Below are 15696 nucleotides of genomic sequence, written 5' to 3'. Positions count from 1 at the left end.
CGCGCCACCGCCGGCCACCGCGTCGGAGAGTTGGAGAAGATGACCGACATTAGGTCGGAGAAGAGAGAGTCTGCAGACTCTCTCTCTCTCTAAGAACATTGTAGAGAGAAGCAAGTGAGAGTTGTGAGGGTTTTCTTCACATTTCTGCTTATATATGCCATGCCTGATCCTGTGTGCGTGTGTGTTCCTCTTATCATGCTCCTCTTTTGCCTGAGCCGTTAGATCTTTGATCTGACGGCTACTGTGAATTCTCCCATGGCTTGATGTGGTGGTCTGTGTGCTGGCGCATGTTTGAGCGTTGGATCTTGGATCCAATCCAATTGGATCGATCCAACGATCCTTGTGCCTTCACCAGATCCGTCTCCACCTTGGGTTTGGGCCTATCCTGTACAGACCCTGTGTTTTCTATGATTTTTGCTATTTTCCTACACTTCTTTACTTTCTGCACCTCTATATGTGCTCAAAATTACTTGGAAATTTCTACAAATTTTTGTGTATATTCTTGATGATTTTTGTGATGTTTATGAGCAACTTGCTTACTGAAAATGTTGATAAAAAAATATTCTTGTATTTTCTTGCATTTTTTCTTGATTTTTTTTTTGTGAAAATTCTCATGGAAAAATTGTCTAATTTTTATTTCAAATTCTTGATATGTTGAGGATATATGTTGATTGATTTTGTGAATACTTTGCTACTGTTTTGCTGCATGTGTGTGATTTGTAATTGTTTACTTGCTTTACAAGTTACCTTTGTGTATGAATAAATGCAAGAAATATCTAGATTTACTTTGTACGTGTTTAGATCATCATGTTGCCCTAATTCTTGTATTAAAACCACATCCTAGATCTTAAAAAATTACATTGGGATATGAGAATTATAGGTTGCATGATTCTTGCATTTTATGAGTGAATTTTGATATAGTTTTACACTTGTTTAGTTTTATTTTTGTGAAGTTTCCCATGTTTTTATCATGATATTTTGCTTGCTTTATTTTACCCTATGCTACTAACATTTTCTTGTTTCATGTCTCATACTTCCCATAAGCATTCTCATGTCATTCCATGTCCATCTTATTTCTTGCACTTTAAGTTTCACCAAGGCTTAGAATGTAACACTTAGAATTTTCTTTTGTACTTTACTTTTATGCAATTTAAATTTCTTGCAAGACCATAGAATTTATCTAGGCCAATGATGTAATAAGGACAATGGACTCTAATGATGTACACCGACACAAGCACCGACACATGCACACACCTCACTTTAGATGTAGCTAGAATATGCATGTTTAGATGTATGTTTATGATTGTATGTTTAGATGAATGTTTAGGCTTTATACTTAGAAAAATCAATTTCCAAAAAATATGAACAAACTTCACTCAAATCATTTTCCAAATAAACCTTGGGATCAAAATCCCATTTTCTTTTTCTTAATCAAATTTCAATGAACTCTAATCATGTCCACATTTTGCAAATAACTAATTCCACCTCACCTTTTCTAAATCTCATGCCCTTGAGGCCTCTTTCTATTCTTCAAAATTCCATTTTCAAACCTAAAATCAACCAACAAAAACAAAAACTTTTTTGGAAGAGAACTACGGTGGATTTGATCCCTTAAACGGGTACGTAGGCAAGGAACAAAATTCCTTCAATTCAACTAAAATAAAAATCCAAAAACATTCTTCTCCCTCCAATTCTTCACTTAGAAACTCTTAGGCTTAACATTTTCTTTCAAAATAGCATTTTAAAATAAAGCGCGCGCGTAGCAATTAAAGACGGTTCCTATAGGATACTATAGTCGTTATGGGTGCCTAACACCTTCCCGTAGCGAAAACAACTCCCGGACCTCGATTCTCAAGGGTTTTGCTTACTTTTTCCCTTCCCAAGAAAAAATAAGATATCACCGGTTTAAAAGGTTCAAACTTAATCAATGTTTGACACCCGAAAACCAAGATAAAACAATCTATAAAGCCAGGACAAAAAGGTATCATGACAAAAAATTAGTGCCTAGGGATATTAACTGTGGACAACTAGTTTTGTTGTATAATTCCAGGTTGAAGTTGTTTCCTGGGAAGCTCAAGTCAAAATGGTCTGGACCATTCTTGGTCAAAAGTGTGTCACCATATGGAGCTGTTGAACTAGTGACACCTGAAGGAGATCGAAGTTTCAAAGTAAATGGACAAAGAGTTAAACCATACTTAGGTGGCGACCTACCAAAAGGAAGGGTGGCACTCATTCTGAAGGACCTCTGAGGATCCTTAGCAGTCAAGCTAGTGACGATAAAGAAGCGCTAAGTGGGAGGCAACCCATTGAACTTATTTCCCTATTGTAATTGCTCCTGCACTTGTTTATTATTAATGAATTTATTTTGTTTCATGTGACCTATTCCAGTTTAGTAACAGTTGTTTGATGAAACGGTATTCCAAAAGTTCTAAAGGAGGGGTGACTTGATTCAAAGGCGAAGTGTACGGCGTTGCTAGGTAGTCACATACTCCCAGAAATCTCAGCCATAAGGTTCATTGCCAAATTTGTTTTTCAATTTACTTATATTTAGATTAGTTTTCCATGCAACTACATTTCTAGAACTTGCATTGTTTCTCTATTATTGATTGGTCTTTGTCAATTACACACTGAGGCAAAAGTGCTTGGTCCTGTGAGCCTTTTTGAAGCCTACCCTGTTTTAATTTGTTGAATTTATCCTTTCTTAACCAATTGTGAGCCGGTAGGATTAGAACTTTTTGTTCGGTGACAAACTACATTACAAGCCTAGAGACTTTTAGGACTTGTCCCTTAATGTATTTTCTGAGTTAAGGCATTGTAGAATGTTGCTAAAGATTAAGTTTGGGGTTGCTATTGGAATTTGCAACCAATTAAGTCTGGGGTGGGGGTACTAGAGAATAATAGAACAAAAGAATGAACTTTATCATGAAAAATACACACAAAAATGGTGTATCAAAAAAAAAATGAAAATGAATGATGAAAAGAAAGGGACAAAACATTGAAAATCCGAGTAACTTCTAACTCGATTGTCCCTAAATGTTAAAAATGTTCTCTAGTACCTTTGCATTAATTGTATTTCCACAAGGTGAATGATTGAAGGATTGAATTTTGTGCTTTAACTTCCGTAGGAATGCCTAACTCAAATTTTGTGTAGCCTACTTATCCAAATATATCCCACCTTTCACCTAAGCCCCGTTATAACCCTAAAGACCTCAAAAGTGTGTAATGATATTGACTTTGATTGATGTTTAGAAACTTTTCAAGCGTATGGTAATATGTAGACCTGCATGTCGACTGGTAGAACCCTGTTCAATTGAATGCGTGGAGTTGTGAATTGGTGGATGCGAACAAGTCAAACTAGCTCATCTTTAGCTAGAAGGAGAATGAACTTTTGGGTACTATCGTTTTGTCAGGTAACTGTTATTTTACTGTCGTTTGTCACTGTTGCAAGAAAATTCCTTGAGGACAAGGAATGGTTTAAGTTTGGGGTTGTGATGACATGCTGTCATTACGTAATTTTTAGGACTTATTGTGACATTTTGATAGAGTTCACGTGCAATTTATACTGTTCTGGAGTGCAAAAAGCTGAAATATTGAAGCCTGTTTGAAGAAAATCGCGCCACGCCAAAACCTAGCCTTGCCGCGATTTTAGAAGGAAATTTGCATATCTCCCTGTTCTGAGGGAATCGCGGCGCGCCTTATATCAGCCGTGGCGCGATTTTGTTGTTTCAGGCCCAAAACTCTATAAATACAGCACTCAACCTAAGGAACAAGGGTTACGATTTTGGAGAGCAAAGTGCGATTTTGAGACATCGGAGACGGCTAGAAGGGCGATTTCTTCAACCTTTTACCAATTCATGTATGTTTTAATTATTTCATTAATTATGCTATTTGTAAACTCGATTATGAGTAGCTAAATATCTTAGAGATTAGATCCGAGATGAATCTTTGTAACCCTAATTGACACATGTTGCTGTGAAACTCTATTTTGTTTATGAATTCAATTCTAGTTTATTCAATTCAATTGTTCTTAATGCTTTTTATATCTTGATCACATATAACTTGATTTTGTGAGAATGAATGACCACTGACCATGGCTTTCAACTTAGACCTAATTGAATTGTTCTAATAAACAGGGTTAGTCTAGGAATAGATAATCGTTTGTTAGTGATAATAGGTTAACGTTCGGTAAAACCTTCAAGAATTATTAGACCACCTAAGGAATTAGGGGCTGTAGTTTAAGAAGAGGGTCCTAACTCAAGGGATTGATTAGGGCTATTTTGTTAATCATCGTAAATTAGAAAAGGATTCATAACAAATAGGTGCAGTAGACCAATTAGGGGAACTTAGAGGATTCGACGGATCTGATCTCATCTTTCTCTCATATTTTCTTAATCAAATCTAATTTCTTTTATTTGATTTCATAAAATCAAACCAATTCTTCTGCCTAGTGGCAAACTAAAAATAAACTTTACACATCCTAATTATATAACGAAATTGAATTATTGAAGTTAAAAACAGTCCTTGTGGGATCGATATTTTTACTACTTCGATAGTATTTGGTGCACTTGCCAAACCTCTATCAATATATATTATCATTGGTGATATGGGCATTGACCGTACATATTATATATCTTATATATGAAGTTATTATAGATTTGAAGGCAAGAATCTTCAAATTTTGAAAGCGAATGCCCCATGGTCCATGGCGTCATTAGGTAAAGGTTATTTTGAATTTGTTTTTTCATCATTGGATGACTTAAGTGTTGTAAGATCCGTAGGATCTTGGAATCTTTCACCGGGTTTACTCAGGACGTTTTCTTGGACTCCTGATTTTAACCCACTCACAATGCAGCAAACCACCGCTCAAACATGGGTTCGCATTCATGGGCTTGCCCGTGAATATTGGCAGCCCATAACTTTGTTTGAAATTGCAGGGGCTTTAGGAAATCCTTTGACCCTTGATGAGATGACTAAGAAAAGAACTTTTGGTCACTTTGCAAGAGTTTTAATTGAAGTTGATTTAAACTCTCGCCTACATGATAGAATCCTTGTTGAAAGGAATGGCTTTGATTTTTATGTTGACGTTGAATATGAGAATTTTTGTAACTCATGTCAGATATTTGGACATTCTATTAAGAATTGTAAGTCTCAAACTCCAAAAGCTTCAGCTTCTGTGCCTAAGCACAAAATGCAGTATGTTGCCAAGCCTAATACATCAAGTTCTGAAGTAGAAAAGGTTGATGAGGTTCTCACACTTCATACAGAACCAACTCCAAACAACACTGAAGGATGTAGTAAAGTTATAGAAGAGGATCCTCTGATTACTGATATAATTAGGTCTAAAGAGACAGCGGTTATTGCGCCTTTGAGCGATGTTGTCCTTCTTGAAGAGTCGTGCGAGGAAGTGGTAGCAGAGCCTACGAGAGATGTTGTCCTTCTTGAAGAGCTGTGTGAGGAAGTGGTAGCTCCTTTGAGAGATCTTGGTAAGTCCATAGTGGTGGCGGACCCTAAATTGTCAAATTTTAATGCAAATGTTATTCATGATATGCAAGTTTTAGGGATTATCAGCGCTTCTACTGCAGCCCAACAAGCGATAATATCATAATCTAACTGAGTTCATTTGTGATATTAGACTCAATATCATAATTACATAAAGTATTTAATACTCCCTCCGGTCCTATTTACAAGAAACAATTGACTTTTTAGATTCATTGAATAATTGATGTATCTAGTCTATATTCTAAATCAAATACATAAATTATTCAATGAACCTAAAAAGTTTATTGTTTCTTGTAAATAGGACCGGAGGGAGTATGACAAATAAAATCCTATTGAGCATAAACAAAGATTAGAAATAGATGTTTTGCCTCTAAAGTTGTATTCTCTTCCATTTCAGAAATCTCACAATTTTTTAGTATTTGTTTGTGTTATCTATTTTGGTCGTTGCAGGTGTTGGAGACATGTTTTATTTCAAAGAAGAAATTAATGTCTTAGAGCATTGATAAGTGCTAGGAAGTGATACTTTCTTGTTATATTTTAAGCAATTTTTGTTACTTGTTTTGCAAGTTATTGAAGGAAAAGCCGAGAAATAAGTGTTAAATGCCTTATTACGCTTTATATATCTTACTCTATCCTTTTATGAAGGAATTTATCCCAAGACACTGATCAAAGATGAAAAATCATGAAAAAGTGCAAAATGGCAAAAGCTGATCCAGGAGGCAGTGTGTGCTCGCACTCAACTCGCAACTGCGAGTATCAAATGCGAGTAACTCGCAACTGCGAGCTAATTTACTCGCAACAGCGAGTTAGGGCGGTTTGACCCCTCAAAAGGTGACGTGGCAGCAGCTCAATGGTCCAAAGAAGCAACTCGCAATTGCGAGTGATGTAGCTCGCAGCTGCGAGCTCAAGCAGAACAAAATTGTTTAAATAGCCACTTGCTATTCTTGGAGGGGGAGGGGATATTTTCTTAGTTTTTCTCTTATTTTCTAGATATAGATATTTTAGAGAGAGAAATATGGTTAGATCATATAGAGTGGGAGTGATTTTGGGAGTTGGATTCTTCTTCCTTTGTTGAGACATCACAAGGTGTAATGAATCCTTCCTTTTCAATCCATCCTTGCAAGGCTTCCATGATGATGTGTAGCTAAATATCCTTTGTTGGGATGAGAGGTACTTGATCCTTGCTAACATGTAATCTTTTGATCTTGCAATATATGGTTCTAGCAATTTATATTCAATATTGTTGGGATTCTTGTTGTTAATGTTTTCAATGAGATTCAAGATGATTTGGACACGAACTCTTGAATCTAGAGCTAGAGTAGCAATCTATCTTAGGTTAACTTACTTGACATCTTTGTTAATCTTTGGTAATCACCATTAATCAAGAACTCAATGCTTTCGGACACTTAGTCAGGCTGGACACGGTCGATTAAGTTATCTGATCGTCTTTGTGGTCGTTTAAGGGATTTGGACACGAATGTTTAAACGATACCTTAGAGATAATGATATCGCTTTGGACAGAAGGGTATTGTAGAAATGATTGTGATAATTTTGTTTATAAAGCTAGAATTCGTATGGATCATTTGATTATGTGTGACGCTTGGTTAAGGAACTCTACTCCTAACAAGTTTCAAGCCTTATTAATCTCAACAGTTTACCTAGTTACAATTCAAACAAACAAGTACTCTTAATACTTGGAATGATATTTGATGTTAAATTGTCCTTGATATCGCACTATTCCCTGTGGAGACGATACACAAATACTTATCTTGTTTGATGCAAAAATACATCATCAAAATGGCGCCGTTGCCGGGGAATGGTGTTAAGATATCATAGATAGTATGATTGATTTATCATTTTAAGTATTCGTACATAATCCGAAAATAGTTTTCATTACTTGATAGTTGTTTGTACTAACCCCTTGTTTATAAACAAAGAAAAGTTTCTTGTTAGTTGTTTCCGTTTTAGGATCATCACCTAGCCACAATCATGGCTGATCATGGTTATAACAACTTCTACACTCCACTCGAGTATGAATCATATCAACAGTATCAGCAACATTCTTATGAAGATGAAAGATATTTGGTTATAGAAAATACTTTGAATGTCTTCATGCAACAATCCATGATAAACATGCAAGATACCAACCAAAGATTGAAGAATTTATCACTTCAAATTGAGTTGATTCAAGCACAAATCATGGATAATCAAGCCAACAATCAATCCACTCACGGAGAACAAGAAAATAATCCAAATATGTTTGAGAGAGTCGGAGAGATTGTTGAAGAAAGTGTTGATCAAAATGAGGAAGTTACAACATTAGAAGAATGTGGTGCACCACACAAAGAAGAACTTCCTCAAGAAAGGTCAAATATTGAAGTGGTAAAAACTGTTGATATTGAAGAAGTAATGGTGGTCGAGAAAAAGGAGCGGTTACTAATCAAGGAAGACTTAATGGAAGTAAGGGGGAAGAAAGTGAACAAGGTAGAAATCGATCGGGTCATTGATGAAATATGTACCTTGTTCAACAAACCAAAATTAGGGAGGTTATGGACTCCAAGTCATTTGTTCCTAAAGTTCATGGAATTCCTACCAAAACGTAGGGTTTCAAAAGATGATGTGTCATCCGTCTCATTTTGGCCACCCTAACGAAAAAGGCGTCGAGCTAACGACGTTAAACAAGCGCTAGTTGGGAGGCAACCCAACTTTGTAAGTTTATTTATTGTGTTTTTAAGGCATATTAGGTATTAGAGTCATGTGCATGCATTACAACATCCCAAAACAAAAGCCAAACAGAGAGTATAATTCTGGAATGTCATAACTCGCAACTGCGAGTAAAACAGCTCGCAACTGCGAGCAAAGTGGTCTTTGACTGCATTGACAACCAATTGTTTTATCTTGGTTTTCGGGTGTCAAACATTGATCACATTTGAACCTTTTAAACCGGTGATATCTTATTTTTTCTTGGGAAGGGAAAAAGTAAGCAAAACCCTTGAGAATCGAGGTCCGGGAGTTGTTTTCGCTACGGGAAGGTGTTAGGCACCCATAACGACTATAGTAACCTATAGGAACCGTCTTTAATTTCTACGCGCGCGCTTTATTTTTAAATGCTATTTGAAAATGTTATTTACACCTAAAAGTTACTAAATGCAGAATTGGAGGGAGAAGAATGTTTTTGGATTTTTATTTTAGTTGAATTGAAGGAATTTTGTTCCTTGCCTACGTACCCGTTTAAGGGATCAAATCCACCGTAGTTCTCTCTCAAAAAATGTTTTTGTTTTTGTTGGTTGATTTTAAGTTTGAAAATTGGAATTTTTAAGAATGAGGAAAAGAGGCCTCAAGGGCATGAGATTGGGAAATTGTGAGGTTGAATTAGTCATTTGCAAAACAAGTCAAAGTATGATTAAAATTTGTTGAAATTTGATTAAGAAAATAAAAGGAAAATTCAATGGGGTTTTGACCCCAAGGTTTATTATGAAAAATGCTTGAGTGACGTTGTTCACATTTGTTTGGAAAATTGGTTTTTTCTAAGTATAAGTCCTAGGCATTCATCTAAACATACAATCCTAAACATACATCTAAACATGCATATTCTAGCTATATTATAGTGATGTGTGTGCATGTGTCGGTGCTTGTGTCGGTGTACATTATTAGAGTCCATTGTCCTTTACATCATACCCTAGATACATTCTATGGCCTCTTTGCCAAGAAAATTAAAAGTGCATAAAGGAAAAATATTACAAAACTCCTAAGTGTTTACATTCTAAACTTTGCATGAATTTGAAAATGTAAGAAAATAAAAGAATGAAAATGTGAGATGGAAGATGAAATGATGTATGAAATAATGAACAAATGGTTAGTAATATAAAGCAAGGAGTGGTAGAAAATGTAAACAAGAGAAGTATTAAGAACAAGTGCAATATTATCAAGCAAGGGAATAAAACCTAATCAAGAGAAAGTGGTAAAATGTGCCTAATATTCATCACAATGCCAAGGCAAGGCTATGTCCCATAATTCTCATGTTGTGACAAGCTTTTTCAAAAGGTTTATTTCAGCCACAACATGAGAACTACAAAGCCATATCAAGCTCTTAAAGATCATGAATCATCATAAGCCTATTTCACCATTTATTCACATATTAAGACATACACATAACTTGCACCCCAAGAAATCAATCAAATTGCATTCTCTAATCAGCACAGAAAAGACCATTCAGGAGCTAACGTATTCACAAATTTTCACACCAACATCCATATCAATTTAACAAGATATTGTACGGAATTATAGCAAACAAATCACAAGAAAAAAAACAAAAAAAAAAAACAAGTAACAAGTATACATCTCTTTTATCAATTTTAAGATGTAAAACACTTCACAAAATATCAAGAAAACACTTTGAAAATACACGAGGATTTTAGATGCTTCTATGAAAAGATTTTTTGAGTCAAAGGAGGTGTGAAAAGCAAGAACAACGTTCAAAATAGCAAGAAACATGGAAAGGAAACAGTCTGCGCAGGAGTCCAAACCCAGGCCCAAGAGGATACGGATCCTGGATCATCCAAACGCACCAGAAGCGTTGGATTGATCCAAGTCCAACTAAACCTAGATCTGATGGTGGAGAGGGAACCTAGAGCGAACCAGAATTGAACCGGTCCGGTTCAACAGCCTTTATAAAGGCTGGAAGACCGGTCCAATTCATTCTGCAACTATCTCTCTCTCTCTCTCTCTATGTTGTTCTAGTGAGAGAAGCTCTCACTTCTCTCTTCCTCTCCGTCGTCTTCTCCGACGGACACAACGGAGGAGGTGCGGTGGCTTGCCGGTGGCGCCGCCGCACCTGAGCACCTTTTCTGAAAAACTTTACACCGTTGTGTTCGTCTTGGCTCCCTCTCTATGATTCTGATACTGATTTTTCAAAATTATGCATGGATTCGAACAGATCTACACTTGAATCAACAACTTAGGGTTTCGAAAATTTCTTCTGATTTCTTTGAAACTGAACCCTATTCTGGCTTATTTTACATGCTGATGATGAATCTATGCTTTAAATCGAAGAACAAACGGTGAACCTTCATGATTTTTGAAATTAGGGTTTCGTTTTCACTTTTTCGAATCTTTTCGAAGTTTTCACTTCGATTCACCGTTTAACTTCACTTTTAATCCTTCGATGATGATTTGAAGCAAGAACGAGAAGGATTTGTGTGTTTACCTGATTTTGTTTGGAGATTCGAACAATTAGATCCTGCGAAGCTTCTGGTAAGTCTTGAACTGAAAATAAATCAGTTATTCTTTCTCTCTCTGCTTCACTGGTTCAGAATTCACTTCGATCTTCTCTTCTTCTCACTCTTGATGCCTCGCTTTCTGTGATCGTTCAGGTTTGTCACCTAGGTGATGAACTTGAGCTTCGAATTGCAGAAGAAAGAGTTCGATGATGAAGATTCTTCAATGAATCTCTGAGAACTGCTTCAAATTCATCGCCATTGATAGAAATTAGGGTTTGTGTTCTTCGGTGTTCTTGAGTTTTTGGAGGTTTTGATCGTAACAGAATAGAGAGAGAAAAAGAAATTTTGTTTCTGCGTGTTTGATGTGTTGGCAAATTGTGAATGGTGATCCTGACACATTGCAGTGAATGCTCCTTTTATAGGGAGCCATGTGGCCTTGGTGGCCAATGAAAGCTTGCCACCTGTTCTGGACTTGTAACTAATTCTTTCTTTGGGACAAATTCTGAATTCTGGGCCTTTTTGCAATTTTTGAAGGTTGGAGGACCATTCTGCAAATTAAAAAGCTAAAGGGACAAAACTGCAAAATGGAAAAGAGGACTTAATTGAAAATAAAAAAAAAAGACTTAAAGAAGAAAATTGAAGTAAAAAGGACCATTATGCAAAAATGCGAAATTAAGGCCTAAAAAGAAAACTAAAAGGGACTTGAATGCAATTTTGGACACTTTGGACTTAGAAAAAACTAAACATAAAAATTGAAAATAAAAAATGATAATTTGACTAAACGTAAAGTGATACGTCTAAAATTTGACAAAACGGACTAAAACGAACCAATGGCCTAAATGAGGTACTTTAAAGTAACCTCTCTCTGCCAAAATTTCGCGTGAAATGACCAAAATGCCCCTAGGGCTAAAACAACTGTAAATGACTCAGATACGAACTTTTAAAATGGATTTTTAACAAGGAGTTGAAGCAAAGACTTATTCAAGCAAAATTAACAGACTCAGAGACAATTTTGAGGGTTTAAACAGAGTTTTGACACTTGAAATGACTGAAATGCCCCTAGGGGCAAAACTGACTCGAAATGACTTCAAATGCAATTTTTGAAATGGATTTTGACATAGAATGAAACAGAGACTTATTCAAACTACCTGAAAGGACTCAAACAAAATTTTGAAAGATTGAGAGAGATTTTGACATAGGAAATGACTAAAATGCCCTTCCATGTAAATTTTGCAAATAACATTGAAATAAAATGCAGAGAAAGATGCAATTGATCAGAGACATATCAAATGACTTAAGATGCAAGAAAAGAGGAATTGAATTGGTATTTTTAGGTCCAAAATTAGGGTATAACAGCTGCCCCTATTTAAGTTTCTTTGTCCGGAGAGTCTAGAGACGAAGTCTTAGAGTTGACGGGACGAAGATACTTAAATATTAATCGTTTGCGCTGCTTTTGGACATAAAAATACGTTTTCAGATTTTCAAAAACATGAATGTTATGCAATACTTTGATTATGAATGCAAGACAAACAACTGGAGTCTATGGAACCTGTCATGTCACTGGGGATTCAGGGTAGACAAACCAGGGAGTAGAAGATAGGGTACAAGTTGTTCTTTGGGTCGAACTTGACACTTGACCAAGGAAGACAAAACAAGAGATAGGTGCAAGCTGTTCTTGGGATTGAACTTGGCACTTGACCGGAAACATAGACATATAGGCAGATACAAGTTGTTCTTTGGATCGAACTTGACACTTGGTTAAAGATACAAACAGATAGGCAGACACAAACTGTTCTTTTGGATTGAACTGGCTGTTTGGCTGGAGGGATAGACAAAAGGGTTGATACAAGCTGTTTCTTTGGATCGAACTTGCTTGTTGGATTATCACTACGTCATGTGGGAAGGTGCAGACTGTTCTTCCTAGATCGAACTTGTCGTTTGACCGATAACAAAGCATAAGCTGGGTACAAACTGTTCTTCAGATTGAACTTGCCGTCTGACTGATAACAAAGCATGAGCTGGGTACAAACTGTTCTTTTTAGATCGAACTTGTCGTTTGTCCGGAAGCATAGGTATATAAGCAGGCACAAGTGGTTCTTTTTGGATCGAACCTGGCACTTGACCAGTAACAAGATATGTTGGAAGTCTGCTTTGACAAGATACCTATTGAGGGTAAATTGTCATTGACTTGGTTTGAAAAATAGACATGACCATTTTGGTTTGCCCAAGAGTAAATTGAGAGTGAATTGACATTGATTTGAATTGAAAATTGACATTGAAAGAGAGATTGAAAGTTGAGATTGAACGGAGACATAGACATCGGATTGGAGGGTTGCAATTGACATTGAGATTGGATTGGAATTGAATTGAAAATTGAAATTGACATTGACATTGGATATTGGAATTGAATTGAAAATTGACATTGACATTGACATTGACATTGGATATTGACATTGACATTGGATATTGACATTGACATTGGAATTGAAATTGGAATTGAAATTGGAATTGACATTGGAGATTGACATTGCTTCGAATTTGACATTGCTTCGAATTTGACATTGAATTGAATTTGAAATTGAGATTGCTTCGAATTTGACAGTTGACATGATTTGGAATTGAGATTGGAAAGTTGAGATTGCATCGAATTTGACAGTTGAAATTGAATTGAATTTGACAGTTTGGAATTGGAATTGTGATTGAAATTGAATTTGACAGTTGACAGTTGGATATGCAACATGTATGTATGGTATAGTAAGATTATTGGATGTATGAGCACATAAAATGCATGATTATGCATGTATGAATGCTTGAAATGCATGATTGATTGGCAGTTTGACAAGGAAGTTTCACAGAGATAGACAAAACATTGGAAGATTGGGCACGTAGTGGCTCGTGCTGAAACATATTCACAGGGGGAAAACCTCTTTGGAGAGACCGTCGTTGGGAGACGTATCGAAACCATGGCTGAGGGCAGTAAATTTTGTAAAGGAGAGACCCTTGGAGGGTTCTTGGATACAGGTCGCCGTTGCTAGGCGTGTCAGTGCTGGGTAAACATTGGATGTTCGCATCTGTGGTCAATGCTTTTATATTCTTTCATTTTCCATTTTCAAACCCCATTTTTGCCTGAACCGCCCTTTCGGGTTTTCGATTCACCGGGGAGTAAGATTCTTTTCATTGCCCCATTTTTGCCTGAATTGCCTTCATAGGTTGTCAACCAGCGGGGTGCTCATTTTTGCCTAAGCCGCCCTTTCGGGTTTTCAACTTAGCGAGCTTTTCATTTTCATTTTTTCGATTTTTCATTTTCATTCTGTTTTTTCATTCTTGCCATTGACCACAGATCATCCTGGGGAGTAACCTGCTTGCAACATGTATTGAAATAGACATTGACATTCATTTATTCATGCATGTTTCATTGAAATGTACCCTGTTGCTCAGGTTCGCTTTCAAAATAGACAGGAAAAGGTTTTTTAGTTTTCAAAGATGTTTGTTTCAGACATTAACATTATCAATTGGAAAGGAAATATTTTGTATAAAGCATTGAAAGTAGAAAGGAAATAGAGTTTCAAACAATAGAAAGGCTCAAATTGATATAGAAGAGTGAGAATCAGCCAAAGGCATGACTTCACGGATTTACAAAGCCTGGAAAATGGTAATTTTATTGGTTGGTGATACATTGAACACGATGACCGCTACATTTCATAGAAATTTTGAATTCACAAGTACAGAAGCCTCTGATGAAGACGATCATTGACAGTTGTAGATGCCCCAAGGGGTGATGGTGGTTTGCCAGATATAGTTACTTGTCTTTTATTGTCAACCTCATTTTTGCATGAACCGCCCTTTCGGGTTTTCGGCTCATCGAGGCGCTCATTTTTGCCTGAGTTGCGTACAATCTCAGCGAGCTTTTTCATTTTCATTTTTTTTGTCCCTAACTTTTGCCTGGATCGCCCTTTCGGGTTTTCGATCCACCGGGAAGCGCATTTTTGCCTAGGCCGCCCTTTCGGGTTTTCGACCTACCACGCTGTTCTTTTCTTTCTAGACAAAGTATTTCTTGACTATATCGGCATTGACAGGATTTGGAAGCTCAACACCATCCATGTGTGTAAGAATCAAAGCACCACCAGAGAAAGCCTTCTTGACAACATAAGGACCTTCATAGTTAGGTGTCCACTTGCCCCTTGGGTCGAGTTGCTGACTTATTCTTCTTTTCAATACAAGTTCGCCTTCCCTGAATTCTCGCGGTCGGACTTTCTTGTCAAAAGCATTCTTCATCCGCACTTGATACAACTGTCCATGAGCCATAGCATCCATTCGTTTCTCTTCAATTAGATTCAATTGATCATACCGACTTTGACACCATTCAGCCTCAGTTAGTTTTGCTTCCATGATCACTCGAAGAGATGGAATCTCCACTTCCAGAGGGAGAACTGCTTCCATACCATACACCAAAGAGAAAGGAGTTGCCCCGGTTGAACTGCGCACTGTAGTACGGTAACCATGCAAGGCAAAAGGTAGCATTTCATGCCAGTCTTTGTAAGTAGTGACCATCTTCTGAACAATCTTCTTGATGTTCTTGTTAGCGGCCTCAACTGCACCATTCATCTGAGGTCTATAAGGAACAGAGTTGTGATGTTCAATCTTGAATTCTTCACATAAAGCTTGCACCATGCTATTGTTCATATTGGAACCATTGTCAGTGATAATTTTGTTGGGAACACCATATCGACAGATGATGTTATTCTTGATAAACTTGACAACCACTTGCTTGGTCACATTGGCATAGGAGGCAGCTTCAACCCACTTGGTGAAATAGTCAATTGCCACTAGGATGAAACGATGTCCATTGGAAGCTTTTGGTTCAATTCTTCCGATCATGTCGATGCCCCACATAGAGAAAGGCCATGGGGAAGAGATAACATTGAGAGCATGTGGAGGCGCATGAATCTTGTCAGCATAAACTTGACATTTGTGGCAT

At 36.9% G+C, this 15696-nt stretch overlaps 1 protein-coding gene across 1 annotated transcript; it reads left to right on the top strand.

The window, feature by feature from the left end:
- The first annotated feature begins 7332 nt into the window (after window positions 1-7332).
- On the top strand, window positions 7333-8189 carry LOC146926861 (uncharacterized). The gene has a single exon (XM_085708107.1). It carries the CDS (start codon window positions 7489-7491, stop codon window positions 8146-8148), a length of 660 nt encoding a protein of 219 aa, XP_085564233.1. The 5' UTR covers window positions 7333-7488; the 3' UTR covers window positions 8149-8189.
- The last annotated feature ends 7507 nt before the right edge of the window (window positions 8190-15696 follow it).

The sequence above is a fragment of the Medicago sativa genome, chromosome 4 (genome assembly GCF_051527215.1).
Source record: "Medicago sativa cultivar Bolivia chromosome 4, Bolivia_mono, whole genome shotgun sequence".
NCBI lineage: Eukaryota > Viridiplantae > Streptophyta > Magnoliopsida > Fabales > Fabaceae > Medicago > Medicago sativa.
Note: the sequence above shows the minus strand (reverse complement) of the source record. Positions and strands in the feature narration are given on the sequence as shown.

What these genes read in the sequence shown, in the direction of transcription:
- LOC146926861 (XM_085708107.1), top strand. Translation starts at nt 7,489, where the DNA reads ATGGCTGATCATGGTTATAACAACTTCTACACTCCACTCGAGTATGAA.